This window comes from Microcebus murinus, chromosome 4, assembly GCF_040939455.1.
Source record: "Microcebus murinus isolate Inina chromosome 4, M.murinus_Inina_mat1.0, whole genome shotgun sequence".
NCBI classification, from domain to species: domain Eukaryota; kingdom Metazoa; phylum Chordata; class Mammalia; order Primates; family Cheirogaleidae; genus Microcebus; species Microcebus murinus.
The window spans coordinates 9,877,421-9,890,225 of record NC_134107.1 but is presented as its reverse complement, the minus strand read 5'-3'; the positions used below and the strand labels follow the sequence as shown (position 1 = coordinate 9,890,225).

Sequence of the window (12,805 nt, the reverse complement as noted above, 5' to 3'; positions counted from 1 at the left end):
TGCTTTCCCGGCAGAGTGGGGCTGGATGATGAAACCCCCCGGAGCTACTAGGGGAAAGCCTGATGGGACGGACGAGCGAGGCCGGGAGTGGCGGCCAGGACCAGGGTCCGAGGTCTGCCGCGCAAACATCCGCCAATGACAGGTCACCGGCTGAAGCAACCCAGCTCAATCCAAGCCAAATCTACGCCACGCTTGCTGGGCACCTGCTGAGTGGGGAGTGCCAGGGCTCCCCGGAGACGACAGGCACAGCAAAGGGCAGTGAGATAGCAGAGCCTTTGTGGGACGCAGAGCATCAGAGGCCCAGGGAAGGGAGGAGGAAATCAGCTGTGGCGGGGAGGAAGGAAGCAGGAAGGCCGGTGGGGGGCTTCGGTCTGCCTGTGGGGAGGAGCAGCGAGGGACGCGCCGGCAGCAGGAGGAACAGCACGAGCTGAGGCACAGAGTGAGGACGCAGGGTCAGTCGGTCCCAAGCCCCTGGCCCTGCAGGGGAGGAGACGGCAGCTGAGCGGCCGGGCATCTTTCCTCGAGGGTCGTGGTCTGGGGGAGCCCCCCTCGGACCTTCATCTGGCTGGACCGGCCTGCGCCGTTCGGGTACCTGCGTTCATCTAATCTGGTGTCTCCTCCTCAAAGCCCTTTCCTGTCTGCGCTCCCTCTGACACCCCTGCCAGCCTGGCAATCAGCCGGGGCGAGTGAGCACTCCTGACCCGCAGACGGGGACACTGAGGCTTGGCAAGAAGGCACTGACTCTGCCCAAGGCCCACAGGAGAGAGTGGCCGGGTCTCTGGACTCCCAGACCCGTCCCCACGTCTCTCCTGCTTCTTGGCTCCCAGTCTTAGCAGTAATGCACATTTGGAAAGTTCCAGAGATCTTCTGCCTGGGGTTCCCACACTACTCAGGCCCCACGGCCCACGCCTGGTGCCCTGTTGAACTTGGGTCTCTGTTTCCATAGAGACAATCAGAAGACAATCCTCTCTCTCCTCCGTCCCGAGCCAACGCACAGCCGCGGCCGCGGGCTATATTTGTCAGGGGAGACCGGTGGGATTTGGAGAGCCGGCTCGGGAAGCCGGCCGCTCGCGCTGCAGAAATAGACACACACAGAGCCCGGTCACCCTGCCAGGGCCTGGGGCGGGCGGGGGCGGGGGAGCCCGGCCAGGAAAAACACTGTGCAGACCAGCTGGCCGCGAGGTTCAGGTGCAGCCAGGGCAGGGTGCCCTCCACAATGCCCCTGTCTTGCCGAGATTGTTCTGCGAGAAAAGATGGCCCTGTGTGTAAGTTCTCCGTCCCCTCGCGGGGGAACAAGGAAGGCCTGTGTATGGCTGACATTTACAGTGACAGCTGAGCAGGAAGCCGTGACCACAGGATAATTAGAGCTCCCCGGGATCTGGGGAGCCGAGTGACACGGAGATAAACCGTGTGTCAAGGTTACTTACGTCGTGCAGCGGGTACGCGGCGGAGTACACGCCGTTGGCCAGCAGGCTCGTGATGCCTTAAAAACAGAGGCGGAGAGAGGGCGTCAGGGACCGGGCGGGCCTCCTGTCCCACTCGGTGGAGTCGGCGCGGTCTCGGGGCTGTCTCGGCCGCCGAGAGCTTCTCGAAGCCAAAGGAACCTGGCTACGCAGAGCCCGGCCACCTTCCTGGGGCCACCTCCCCGGGCACGGCGCGGCTGGGTTACGTATCTACAGACTAGGAGATGGTAAACACATGCTCGATTGGCAGAATTAGGAAGGCACAGAGGAAACCCCAAGGAGAAGTTTCGTCTCGGAGGAGGGAGGCGCCAGCGGCCCGTGACGCCGCTCTGTCGTCACCCCCAAGCCTCCGGCTCGCCAGCTACCCCCACCTGCTCCAGGGCAAGCCTGCAGACCAGAAAGGTGGATTTTAAGTGGTTAGAAAAGCTGAATCATGAGAAGACGTATGGATGGGGAAATTGATGGTGTCAGAGAACACACATACAATTTGGAATTAGATTTTAGGTTGATTGGGGGAGCCCAGGGAGGCCCACACTTACCGTGCTGCCCACATTTCCGCCTTTTACTTAGAAGGGCGGAGTCCTTCTTTCTTCCCTCGCCTTGCCCTGTTTGTACATCGGCTATTAGTTACGTGGAAGGGCCTGGAAGGATCAAAGCTACATCGGGGAGCGAGCGCTGGTGGCCAGCGGGGGGCTCGCAGCCGGCCAGTGCTCCTGGGGGCGGCGGGAGGGCGGGGGCCCCTTTCCTGCTGGCCCCAGGGCCGGCACTGGGCCCACGATGAAGTCGCCACACCTGCACCTCTTTGCGAGCGCGAATGCGGGTGCCCAGCCCCGGGGGCTGGAAGCGAGGGAGGGACGGCCAGGCCGTGTCTGGGAAGGGGGTTCCTGGGGTTCTGCTCTTGCTCCAAACACATCCTGGGGGCCCAGCGCCGCTGAGGAATTTCCACGAAACCCTCTGCTGCTCATGGAGCCCCCTGCCTGGCTGAGGAGGCTTCCCAGGTGGTCAGAGGGACGGGGGTTTCAGTGGCCCGAGCGGCCCTCCTTGTGAGATTCCACTTGATGCCGGTGGGAAAATGACCCCCTGAAGCCTCCTGAAAACTGGACCATCTCCTCAGTGATCTGAGGGGGTCAGGGGACCTGAGGGACACTTGGAAATCAAAACCAGAGGAAGTGGGAGCACATGGCTGATGCCACACACAAGGGAAAGTGTCACCTGCAATGCAAAATGGACGTGGGGCTGATCTGGGCTTGTTGTCCCCCTGACTGCTCTTAGAATGCTCCCAGAGCAGAGCTGCCACAGGGCCTTTGCACAGGCTTCTCCCTCCATCTGGGAGGCTCCCCTCACTTTCTTTAAGCCTCTGCTCAAATGTCACCTCATCAGAAAGGCCTTGCCTAATCATGGCTCCTGAATCCCCCGGCCTGCCCCAGCCACCCTCCTCCTGCCGCACTGGCTTCTGGTTTATCTGTTTATTTATTATTTGTTTCCTTCCCCTAGAACATAAACCCCCCGAAGGCAGGGAGCTCCAACACCTGGGACAGACCCTGGCAGGTGACAGGAACCCACCAGTTCCCGCTGGAAGGGGAATAAATGAATTTGGAGGTCAGGAGAGCTCTCATCAAGGCGCCAGCGCGAAGCAAGGTGGAGAGAAGGACTCGTTCTCTCTGCTCCGTCCCCAGGTGCGGGGACCAGCCCTGTGGGAAACCGGACGACCCGGAGCGAGGACTCGGCTCGAGCCAAACAGCCCAGACCTGGACTCTGCACACCTCACGGCAGCCACACATGTTTCCACTGGAAGGGGCGCTACAGAGACCCAGTGGGGAAACTGAGGTCCGACACCCAGCCCTTGGACTAGAGCCACGCTTCCTCCCTACCTCTAGTGACCTTTGCAAGGCTTTGCCCTGGCAGCAGTGACCCACAGTGGCACTTGCAAAAACCCAAACTCCCGACACTACTTTTTTCCTGCCCCTCCTCGTTAGAGTCACTCAGACGAGGACGTGGCCATCCCCAGGTTCTTGCTCTTGTTGGGGGGCTGGGCTGATGGGGACGGTTTCTCTGGGCTCCTCTTGGCCACTGGGTGGGGCCTTGCCCCAACATCCCCATTGATTTAGGACATGGGCCTACAGATGTCAGGCCCAGAAGGGTGTCCCCGTGACCGACCATGGCCGTGCTGGCCAGGGCCTGAGCAGCCCGCCTGAGCCCTGGGGCATCCGTTCACCTTTCCTCTGCACCCCGGGCCTGCACCCCAAGAGCTCAGGTGCCGAGCCCCTTGCTCCCTCTGCTCTCCATGTCACTTCTCCTGGAGGCACAGACTCCGGCTCTCACCCGCCTAGCTGTGTCCCCCGGGACCACAGCCCGGTCATCGCAGTGCCACCGTGAGCCCGGCTCTCGGCGGGGCGTAGCACAGCTCCAGAGGAAGGGGAGGGAGGGGCCGGGCGAGGCCTCCTTTCCTGCCGCAACGTCTGGACTTCATTCAGCAGACTCAGCCTGCAGCTGCGGGCGAGGGACCACCGCGGGGCTGACTGCCACCCCCGAGATCGGGAAGATTTTGTATCTGCGGCGTAAGGTGTCCTGGGAGACGGTCCCCGAGGAGCCCCGTCGGGATGGTTTTGTGGCGAGGACTGCAGTCCGGCCGTGCGTGCATGGTGGTGCCTGGCCGGGGGACGCTGCTTTCTGTGAGCCCCGAGGGGGCCACATCAGCCCGGGGACCTGCCACTCTAGCGCCTGCTTGTCTGGCCGCCTGCAGCCGGGACGGCTGCTCCCAGTGGCTGGGAAAACTGCGTGGGCTACGTGCACCCCCCCCCCCAGCACTGGCCACCTCCCGCTGGGCTGTGAGGGTCGAGAGAGGGTCAGGGACCCTCGGTCACACCTGATGCTGGTCTGTCCCAGCCGGACTGGCCACCCCTGCGGCAGAAGCCCATCCAGGCTGGCACGGACACCTCGGGCCAAAGCGAAGGACGCCTTTGTGTTTAAAAGTGCCGGCCATAAAGCTGCCTGGTGCCCTGGAACGGCCCCGCTCACGGCCGTCCTGTCTGGAACTGCGGCACAGCCTTAAATCAAAACCCTCTTAAATGAACCCCGGCCGGCGGCCCACCTCCCACGGAGACGCTTTGGAGGCGAGATTCCCACTTAGGAACCAGCGCTGATCTCAAGCACCAAAAATGTCCTTACCCATGCTGTACTTGGCTTTGGTACATGTCGTTCTCTTCAAAATTTCATAGACCTGCGGCAGAGAGACAGGGAGGAGGGTGAGGCACTACCTCGGGCACCTCCCGCCAGCAGAGAGTACCCCGCGACCGCCGGGAAGGGCTGGCCAGACACCGGCGACGACCAGCTCCTCCAGCTGCCCCCCAGGGAGGGCGGCAGATGTCACCGAGGCACCGTCCATTGTGCCCGGGAGTCTCAGCCACGTCGCAGGCTTGGGGCTCCTGGGGATAAGCAAGTGCAACCGGCAGAGCTCCCATCTCTTGCTCCCCAAACGGCAGCGAGGGCGCTGGCCCCGGCCAGGCACTGCCGTGCCCTCCTGGGCACTGGGCTGGAGTTAGCAACCGTCCCACGTGCCCTCACGGTGGGTGTACTGTCCCTTTTTGCCGAGAGATGAGATGGAACAGGGCCCTTCCTGGACGTGGTGCCCAGAGTTCTGGAGACGCGGGGAGGGGTGGGGTCCGTTCTGCACCGGGTCAGGAGGCCGCCTGGCACCAGCACCTGGGCGCATGGCGCCTGGGCAGAGCCATCCCGAAGGGATCCCACGCCCGCCCATGTTCCCTCCACGAAGGAAGCGTTTTGTTTGGTGGCCTCAGGAGCTCTGGCCCAAGAGTCTGTCTGTCTGCATCTGAGTGTCAGCTCCACCCTGTGTAGCTGTGTGAGTTGGGGCAAACTACATCACCTCCCCGTGCCTCGGTTTCCCCATATATAACCTGGGATGAAAATAGCATAGACACGCACTTGGGAGCACGCTGACTCTGCTCCCACTCTCTCGGGCAAGACCAGAGTCATCCTGATGGCCCCCTGGCCTATGCCATCTGGCCCTGCCACCGCCTGCCCTCGCCGGCTCTGTCTCCACCCGCCCCGCTGTCCCAGTAGGCCCGGCCTCCTGCCGCCCCTGTCGCCTCCAGGACCCGCTCCCACAGCCGCAGAGCCTATGCCCTGGCTGTTCCTTCAGCGGGAAGCAATTGTCCCCTTCAGACGTGAGTAGCTCCAGGGTCACCGTAGCAAAGAGGCCCGTGAAGGTGCCCTGTCCCTCTGTCTTCTGACCCCGCTGGCTTCGCACCATCTGCCTTGTCATAAACGTGCTCCGTGCCTGTCCACGCCGCCAGTCTTGGGACACAGCAGGTGCGCAGTAAATACCTGCTGAATGAGGAGGCACCACCCACGCAGGGGCTCTCAACAGCCCCCTTCCTGTCATCCTGATCAGTCCCGACCCTGCCGACTCTGCTGTAACCACCTCCTCCCCTCCACAACAGTAGTCGTGGTCCCCATTCACGACCACTGCTGTGACCCCACATTCGGCCTTCACCTGCCTTCCTGCAGATCACTGGCAGCCATCGTTCCAGAACAGATCTGACCATCCTAAACCTTGCACTACAACCTTCTGTGGCTCCCCAGTGCCTATAGGCTAAAGGTCTAAGACCCAAGATCAGCACATTGGGCCCTTCCCCATGGGGTGCTCCTGCTCTCCCACTCCTCCACACTTGCACCCTGTCCACCCCAACGCCAGCAGCAGAGTGGCCTGTGTGGAGGGGAGGTTGGAGGGGAGTGTGGAGGGGAGGCTCGTGGGGAGGGGCTGTCACTCCCCACCTTTGCCCACAGTGACGCCCCCAACCCCGGGGTGCTGCTGGGTTTTGAAGACCGTGAGACCTGACTGACGAGGGCAAGGCCGCGAACCGTCAGAGTTTCTCTGCAGCACGTTAAACTGGCCCCCAGGGTCTCTGGGAGACAGCGCCCCTGCCCCCAGAGGTACGTGGAGTCCAGGGCCACTCGGTCGACATTTCCTGGCCCGGCAGGATGCTTTCGGTGACTAGGTGGTAGTGTGGCCGTCACCCCAGGGATCCAGGACTAGCCCCGATTTCACAGCAGATCCCAACAACACGGGAATTAGCACTTCCAAGTCACATACGCCCCCTCACCTTAGCCACCCCCCACCCGGGCAGCACGCCTGAATCTCCAAACTTGCACCCTGCCTCTGCTTCTGGAGTATTCTGGCAGCCCCATGGAGTGTAAGAAATCAGGGTGCACATAATACCGAAACATGAGCCCTGACTCAGTTTGCCCGGCTGGCTATTCTGGTTTTCTCCTATGGCATGACGATGTGGGAAAAGTCAGGTTGACGCCGTGGTGGCTCTCCCAGTGGCTGACGTCCGAGCGCGAGGAGACTGCTCGTCCGGACACAGGTCAGCCCTGAGCGGCCCGCTGGGGGGCTGACGTCCTGGCCCCAGCGAGCTCCCGTTGTTTATCACCGCGAGATCTAATCGCGGAGGCTAGTCAGTAGCACCAGGGATAACAGAACTCGCAGCAGTGACCGGGTGCCCAGCACTGCGCCCACGCGGCTGTCCGGATGGAGGGGCAGGGCTGCCCTCTTAGGAACATGCCAGAATCGTCTCTGTCTTGTCGGGGCTCAGTGGCTCCCCCGAGGTCACAGAGCTGGCGGGGTACGGAGGGCAGGCGAGACCTCCCTGTGTCTGTCACATGTTGGTGCGACCTGCACCCCGTCCTGCAGCTGGCCGCCTGCCCGTCTGGTTTGGTGGCCGTTAGTGATAGCTGTGTGGACAAGTCTGGCGGGGCTGCCTGGTCCCGGCCCTCCACCTCTGCCCGCCAGGCCAGGCTTTCTGGGCAGGGACCAGGGAACAACAGCAACGGCTTGGCTGTGAGGTTAATTTCTTGTTTAGATAGAAACTGGGTCCCGGGCCATGCGCAGCCGGCTTGGCTGGCGGACAAGTTGGCGGCTGAAGGGTAAACATTAAGCCAGTACCTCGCACGGGGCAGGGCGGCCTGGTCGGATTTCAAGCCTCAGTTTGCTGTCTGGCAAAGGCCTGGACATCTATCCTACCCCACGCGCCTTGGCTGCCACCACCGTGTGCCCCCCGCCCTGCCTGCCCGCTTAGAAACCCCCGGCCTGGGCCTGACAGCCGGGCGTGCACAGACCCTCAGGAGCGAGTGGCGGGGATGTTCCCAGTACCTGTCGGTAAATAATCCCTCCTCCTGCCTCCTGCCGCTCTGCTCTCCTTCCCTTCCTCTGAGCCGTGGGGCCCCTCGCTGCCCTCTCCCTGTCATTATTCTAATTATTTCGGTCACAGACAATTAGAGCCGGCTTCCCCCCCGCAGGAGTTTCACTGAAATGAAATTATCATCGGCTTCCCCAGGGACACCTTGCCAGAGAGCCACCCCACCCCCTGCCCCCACGTGTACAAGACACTTACTATTGTGCTCCGGGTCTTGCTGTCGAAGAAGGAATCCTTATCCGACAGGTCAAATCTGTTGGAATATTGGGAAGGAAAGGAGACACAGCTCAGCAGAGCTGGCAGTTCTCCGGGTTTCAAGGCCCTGGGAAGCCACACTGTCCCCATGAGCGGTGACCGTGAAATGGACGTGGCTCTGCCTGCACACCAGGTATGGCCTGCCCAAGCCCTGGGCGCTTGGCACGGTGTGTTTCTTTGCTGCCAGCCCCCAGGCAAGGCTCTGAGACCCACACAGGTGGGAGGTGGCCCGAGAGGCAAGTGTGGTCACACGGCCCTCCCCGCAGACCCCTGCTTCCTCTGCACGACGTCCCCTGCATGAGGTTCTCACAGCCTCTGCTTCAACACCGCGGGGGACGGGGACAGTGTCATGCCCCCATCAGACAGTTCCAATCTTGACAGCAACCTCCCTGTAACTCCCAGATGGCTTGGGCTGCAGGGGACTGCCCACGGCTTCCTGAGGCAGAGGGATATCTGGGGGACACACTCTCCACTCCCCAGGGAGCTTAGGGGGCGCTGGCGGGGGTCTCTGTCTCCACAGATGGGGGTGGGGCTGGCAGAGGCCAGGGAGGCCTCCTGGGGTCCTGGAAAGAGGGCAGCTCGCTCTAGCGCCCAGGCCCCCGATCTGGAGCTGGACAAGGCTGGCTTAGGGGCCGCGTCCTGCACTCTGGTGGCACGTCTAGCCTCAAGCCCCCTCTAGGGCCGGGTAACAGCAGGGGAAACTTCCTCTCAGTGACATCTACGGGACAGAAACCCCAGCCCTGAGCCCCAGCACTTCCTTCCACCCCCAACCCCAACCCCGTGTGGCAGGAGGTGTCTGGGAGACCCCCTGGAGCTCGCCACCCAAAGTCCCTCTGGGCTCCCAGCACCCGAGCTTCTTATTCCAGTCTCTCTCCACGCTCCAGCTCTGCCCAGCGAGGTCCACAGAGGCCTTGCGGCTGCCACCGCCCCAGGTGGCTACGCCCCACTGCCCCTTGGGAGCAGAGGGGGGAAGGTTCCAGAACAGGCGTGGCCCTGCCAGGCAAGCCCGCTGGCTGTGAGTCTCTGGGGCCTCAGGACTCTGGCCTGGGGATACATTTCTGTTTCTGCCTTTGGGAATGCGGCTCCCCCACGCCTAAGGCTGCCGGGGCTGCGGGAGGCTGGTTACCCAGGCCCTCGGGGGATGGAGATGGGCAGGAGGGAGGGGTGCCCAGACCACTGCTGGGGGCCCCCACCTCGGGCCTACCAAACAGGACAAGATCTGTGCCCCCCTAACTCCCCAGTTAACAGTGACCTCAGCAATCACTTCTACGGCCTCTTCTGGGCTCAACAGCTACAAAGCTCTTACAAGAATACGTGGTCCTTTGGGGACAGAGACTCAACCTGTGTTTCTTATGCTAGAGGGTTAAGTCCCCACAGAGCAGGGCCCTTTGGGGAGCAGGTGGGGTTCCCCACTCACAGGTGCTGCTTCTCCCGGGAGAAGGGGTAGGAGAGCCTCTTCATGGTCTGGGGCCTGTGCTCGGCCACCCTGGGCTGGATGGGGTCCGTGATCTTCTGGAGCACGGAGTTGATCTTTTTCAGGAGGCCACGGGTCTCATTGATGTGATACATCTGCGGGAAAGACCGGGGTTGGGGGTCCGCGTCGTGCCGCGGAGCCGTGACCTTTGGGATCTGTTCTCGGCCGGTCCGAGAACCTGCTCGGATGGGATGGCACATCCCGGGGACAGTGAGCCCCGGGGGCGGGGGCAAAACGCCCCCTCCACTCTCGGTTTCTGGATCGACCCTGAAAACTCAGAGTTTTGGGAGAGCCGGGCCAACAGTGCGATTATAACACGTTCCAGGGAGCTTTCCCCAAAACGTTACTTTTGTTTTGAAGGAGGTTACCCAAAGGGCCTCGGGGGACGAGAGAAGCCGAGGCTGACTTATTACCGGGCATAGCTTCGTCCCGGCCACACGCAAAAGTGAGCACCGATGCCTGCCTAGCTAAGCTTCGGGGCCCACGCTGTCAAACTGCGTCGTAATCGGGAAGTTTTCAGAGATTAAAAAGAAAACTCCCAGCAAGCTAGGAAATGTAATTAAAATGAATCTGATAAATTAGCTGAGATACCACAAGCAGAAAAGAACCAGCGCCCGCGGTCTAACTGTATTTGTATTTAGGAAAGCTCCCGTGGCCGGGAGGTGGGCTCCTCTGCTCGCAGCCGTGTCCTGGTGGGGTTCCCTCTGGGGTCTCTACAGAGCCCCAGGCGGGGTCACATTCTCCACAATCGGGACGCCGGCGCCCTGAGGCCTTGTCCCATCCGAGCTGCCCTGCCCTCGAGGCGTGGGCCCGAAGGCCACTCAGCTTCTCTGAACGACCGAGAGCCTCGTGGTGGTGACGTCTTCCCGCCGGGCGTCTCTGTGCGTCCTTCGGACGTGGCGCTGTATTTTGGAGTAAAACCACCCACCTTCTTGGTGGGCATCTTCAGCTTCAGAAACTCGGCCTCTCTGCACAGCACGTTCCAGGGGGCGTGGATTTTCACAAACCCAAGTCCGTGGATTTTAGTCTGGAAAGAGGAGAGAAGTGCCCAGTGAGGGTGGGCGGACACCTGCGGAAAACTGATTCCGCCTTCAGATGCGCTACGGTTTATCGCCCCTTCCGCAGCGGCTGCGTTTAGCCTCTCACCCCACCCTGAGGACACCCAGAGGCACGGCCGGAGTCCCCTCCTTGCAGGTGGTGGTGTGGGGTGCAGGGCGTGGGCTTCTCCAGGTCACATGGGATGTTTAAGAGCCAGGGGGGCCTAAAGGGGGATCCCAGGGACTAGGTATTCCAAAACACTGGGAAGTTTTTTTTTGGGGGGGGTAACTAAAGACCCCAAAGCAGCCTGGGCCACAAGAGAGAACCTGCCAGGACACAGAGCCCAGGCCCCTCGGCCCCAGCCTGGGAGTGCCATGGGCCTTCTGGGTCCCCGAGCAGGGGTGTGGAGGCAATGGCTAAAGATGGTCTCCCTCTGGGCATCCTCCCTTTGTAGGGTCGGGGCCACCCCTCTGCCTGCTCCTGGCCTAGCCCCAGGTTACCTGCGTCTGCACAGCCTTTATCCTAACAGGAGTGGGCAGGCCCTGGTTCAAGGCCAGCCGCCCCACTAAGTCGCTGCAGCACTAAATGACAGTACAGAAGAGCTGAGGTCTCCGAGTGCTGGCTAGCAAGGAGGCGGCATGAACTGAGGGCTTCGAGACAACTGATTCCAACAACCTTCACAAGCAGCTCCATGAGAAAGGCACCACCATGGGCCCCCCCTTTACAGATGGGGAGATTGAGGCTTAGAGAAAGTAAGTCGTCACGGCCCGGGGCACCGTGTTCCAACACGGCCGAGCTGCCCAGACACCCCCTCATGTGCAGGGATGCCCCAATGTCTCTAGCTTTCTCTATTCCCTCTTTGATTTCAATTCAAGAGAGTCCTTTTATCAAGTGCAGTGTGTACGCAGTCGCAACACATTTCCCCGTCAGCCACACACAGCATCAGTCGCCACTTCCCATAGCCCCAGACAGCGCAGCTGCCTGTCCTGCTGGTGCGATCGCTGCACAGAGAGAGACGGGTGCCCCCCTGAATCAGAGCCGCCTCATGCGGAGTGGGGTCCTCCGCCCCCAGGGCTTGGACGCCAGCCTGGGGCTTCCAGCCTGAGCTCCCATCAACCCCTCCTTGCCACAGTTCCGGGACCTAAAGGAACTGACCGGAAGTCTTGGCGAGAAGGAACCAGGCTACTGGGAGGGAGAGGGCCGGCCGGGACCCGGTGCACCCGCTCGGGGCGCAGAACGGCCCGGCTCAGAGACACACGTGTGTAGGTTCACTGCAGGTTGTCGACAAAAAGCAGCGGAGCCTAAGCCATTTGGGGATGAGTTTTAAGAAAAAGAAATCTGAAGCGGGTCAAGTCCACGTACCCTGCAAGAGTCTGGGCTGAAGTCCACGAAAGTGATGTTCCCAGCCCGGCCAGGCGCTTGGGCTGAGCTTCCAGGCCACCACCTTCAGGCGACCCACCCCTCGTCCTTCCCCAGGAAGGGGCGGCCGCCCTGGTGCCCAGCTCCACTTCCTGCTCTTCCTCCCCCTCCTCCTGCAGCCCACCGGTGGTCGCTCACGTGAACGGCGAGGCCCACGGTCACTGTGCCACACGCCTTATGGAATGAAGGAGTAAAGGGCAACACACGGAAATAATAGTGGTAGCATGGGCGGGGGCCGAAATCCGCGGACAGCCTGTTATGTGCCACGCCTGCTCCGTACATTTTATGTACATTAATTCATCTAAGCCTCACAGCCAAACAAGACTATGCAGTAGGTCCCATCACTGCCCTCATTTCACAGCTGGGGAAACTGAGGCACAGAGGTGCACACGTGCTAGCCAGCTCCCTGCGTTAGCTTCCCAGAGCTGGTGCAGCTCACACAGCAGATCTGTGTTCTCTCCTGGTGCCGGGGCCGGAAGTCCAACATCAAAGTTTCACCGGGGCCTCGGCCCCCCCCCCACTCCCCCGCCCCCAGGCCCTAGGGAGGCTCCTTCTTTTTCTCGTCCAGCTGCGGGGGCCCCAGGCGGTCTCTGACTTTCGGCGGCATCACTCCAACCTCTGCCTGTGAGGTCACGTGGCCCCCTCCCTCTGTGTATCTCTGTATCGGATTTATGGCCCACCCTAAATCCAGGGTGATCTCATCCAGAAATGTTTAACTTAATTCCTCTGCAAAGACCCTTCTTCCAAACAAGGCCACATTCGAGCGCTGCAGGTTGACATGGGTTTGGGGCCACCCTTCAGCCCACTGCTCCCGGCCTGGTGCTGCAGGGCAGGGTCCTGCGCGGCTGCACGCAGTGGCCTCCCTGAGCGGTTAGGGGAGTGTCACAGACGCACGGACCCAGTGGCTGGGGCCTGAAGCTGCCTCAAGGAGCCAGCAGGAC

At 61.6% G+C, this 12,805-nt stretch overlaps 1 protein-coding gene across 1 annotated transcript in view; it reads right to left on the bottom strand.

Annotated features, from left to right (window-relative positions):
* Positions 1-12,805, bottom strand: part of ANO1 (anoctamin 1) — a 161,321-nt gene that overhangs the window by 52,775 nt on the left and 95,741 nt on the right. Inside the window, exons 4-9 of the mRNA XM_012757662.3 lie at positions 10,336-10,434; positions 9,351-9,502; positions 7,877-7,931; positions 4,632-4,683; positions 2,003-2,068; positions 1,428-1,483 (exon numbers count right to left, since the gene is read on the bottom strand). Of these exons, the coding sequence (XP_012613116.1) occupies positions 1,428-1,483; positions 2,003-2,068; positions 4,632-4,683; positions 7,877-7,931; positions 9,351-9,502; positions 10,336-10,434 (480 nt within the window). The remainder of the gene's footprint in view (positions 1-1,427; positions 1,484-2,002; positions 2,069-4,631; positions 4,684-7,876; positions 7,932-9,350; positions 9,503-10,335; positions 10,435-12,805) is intronic.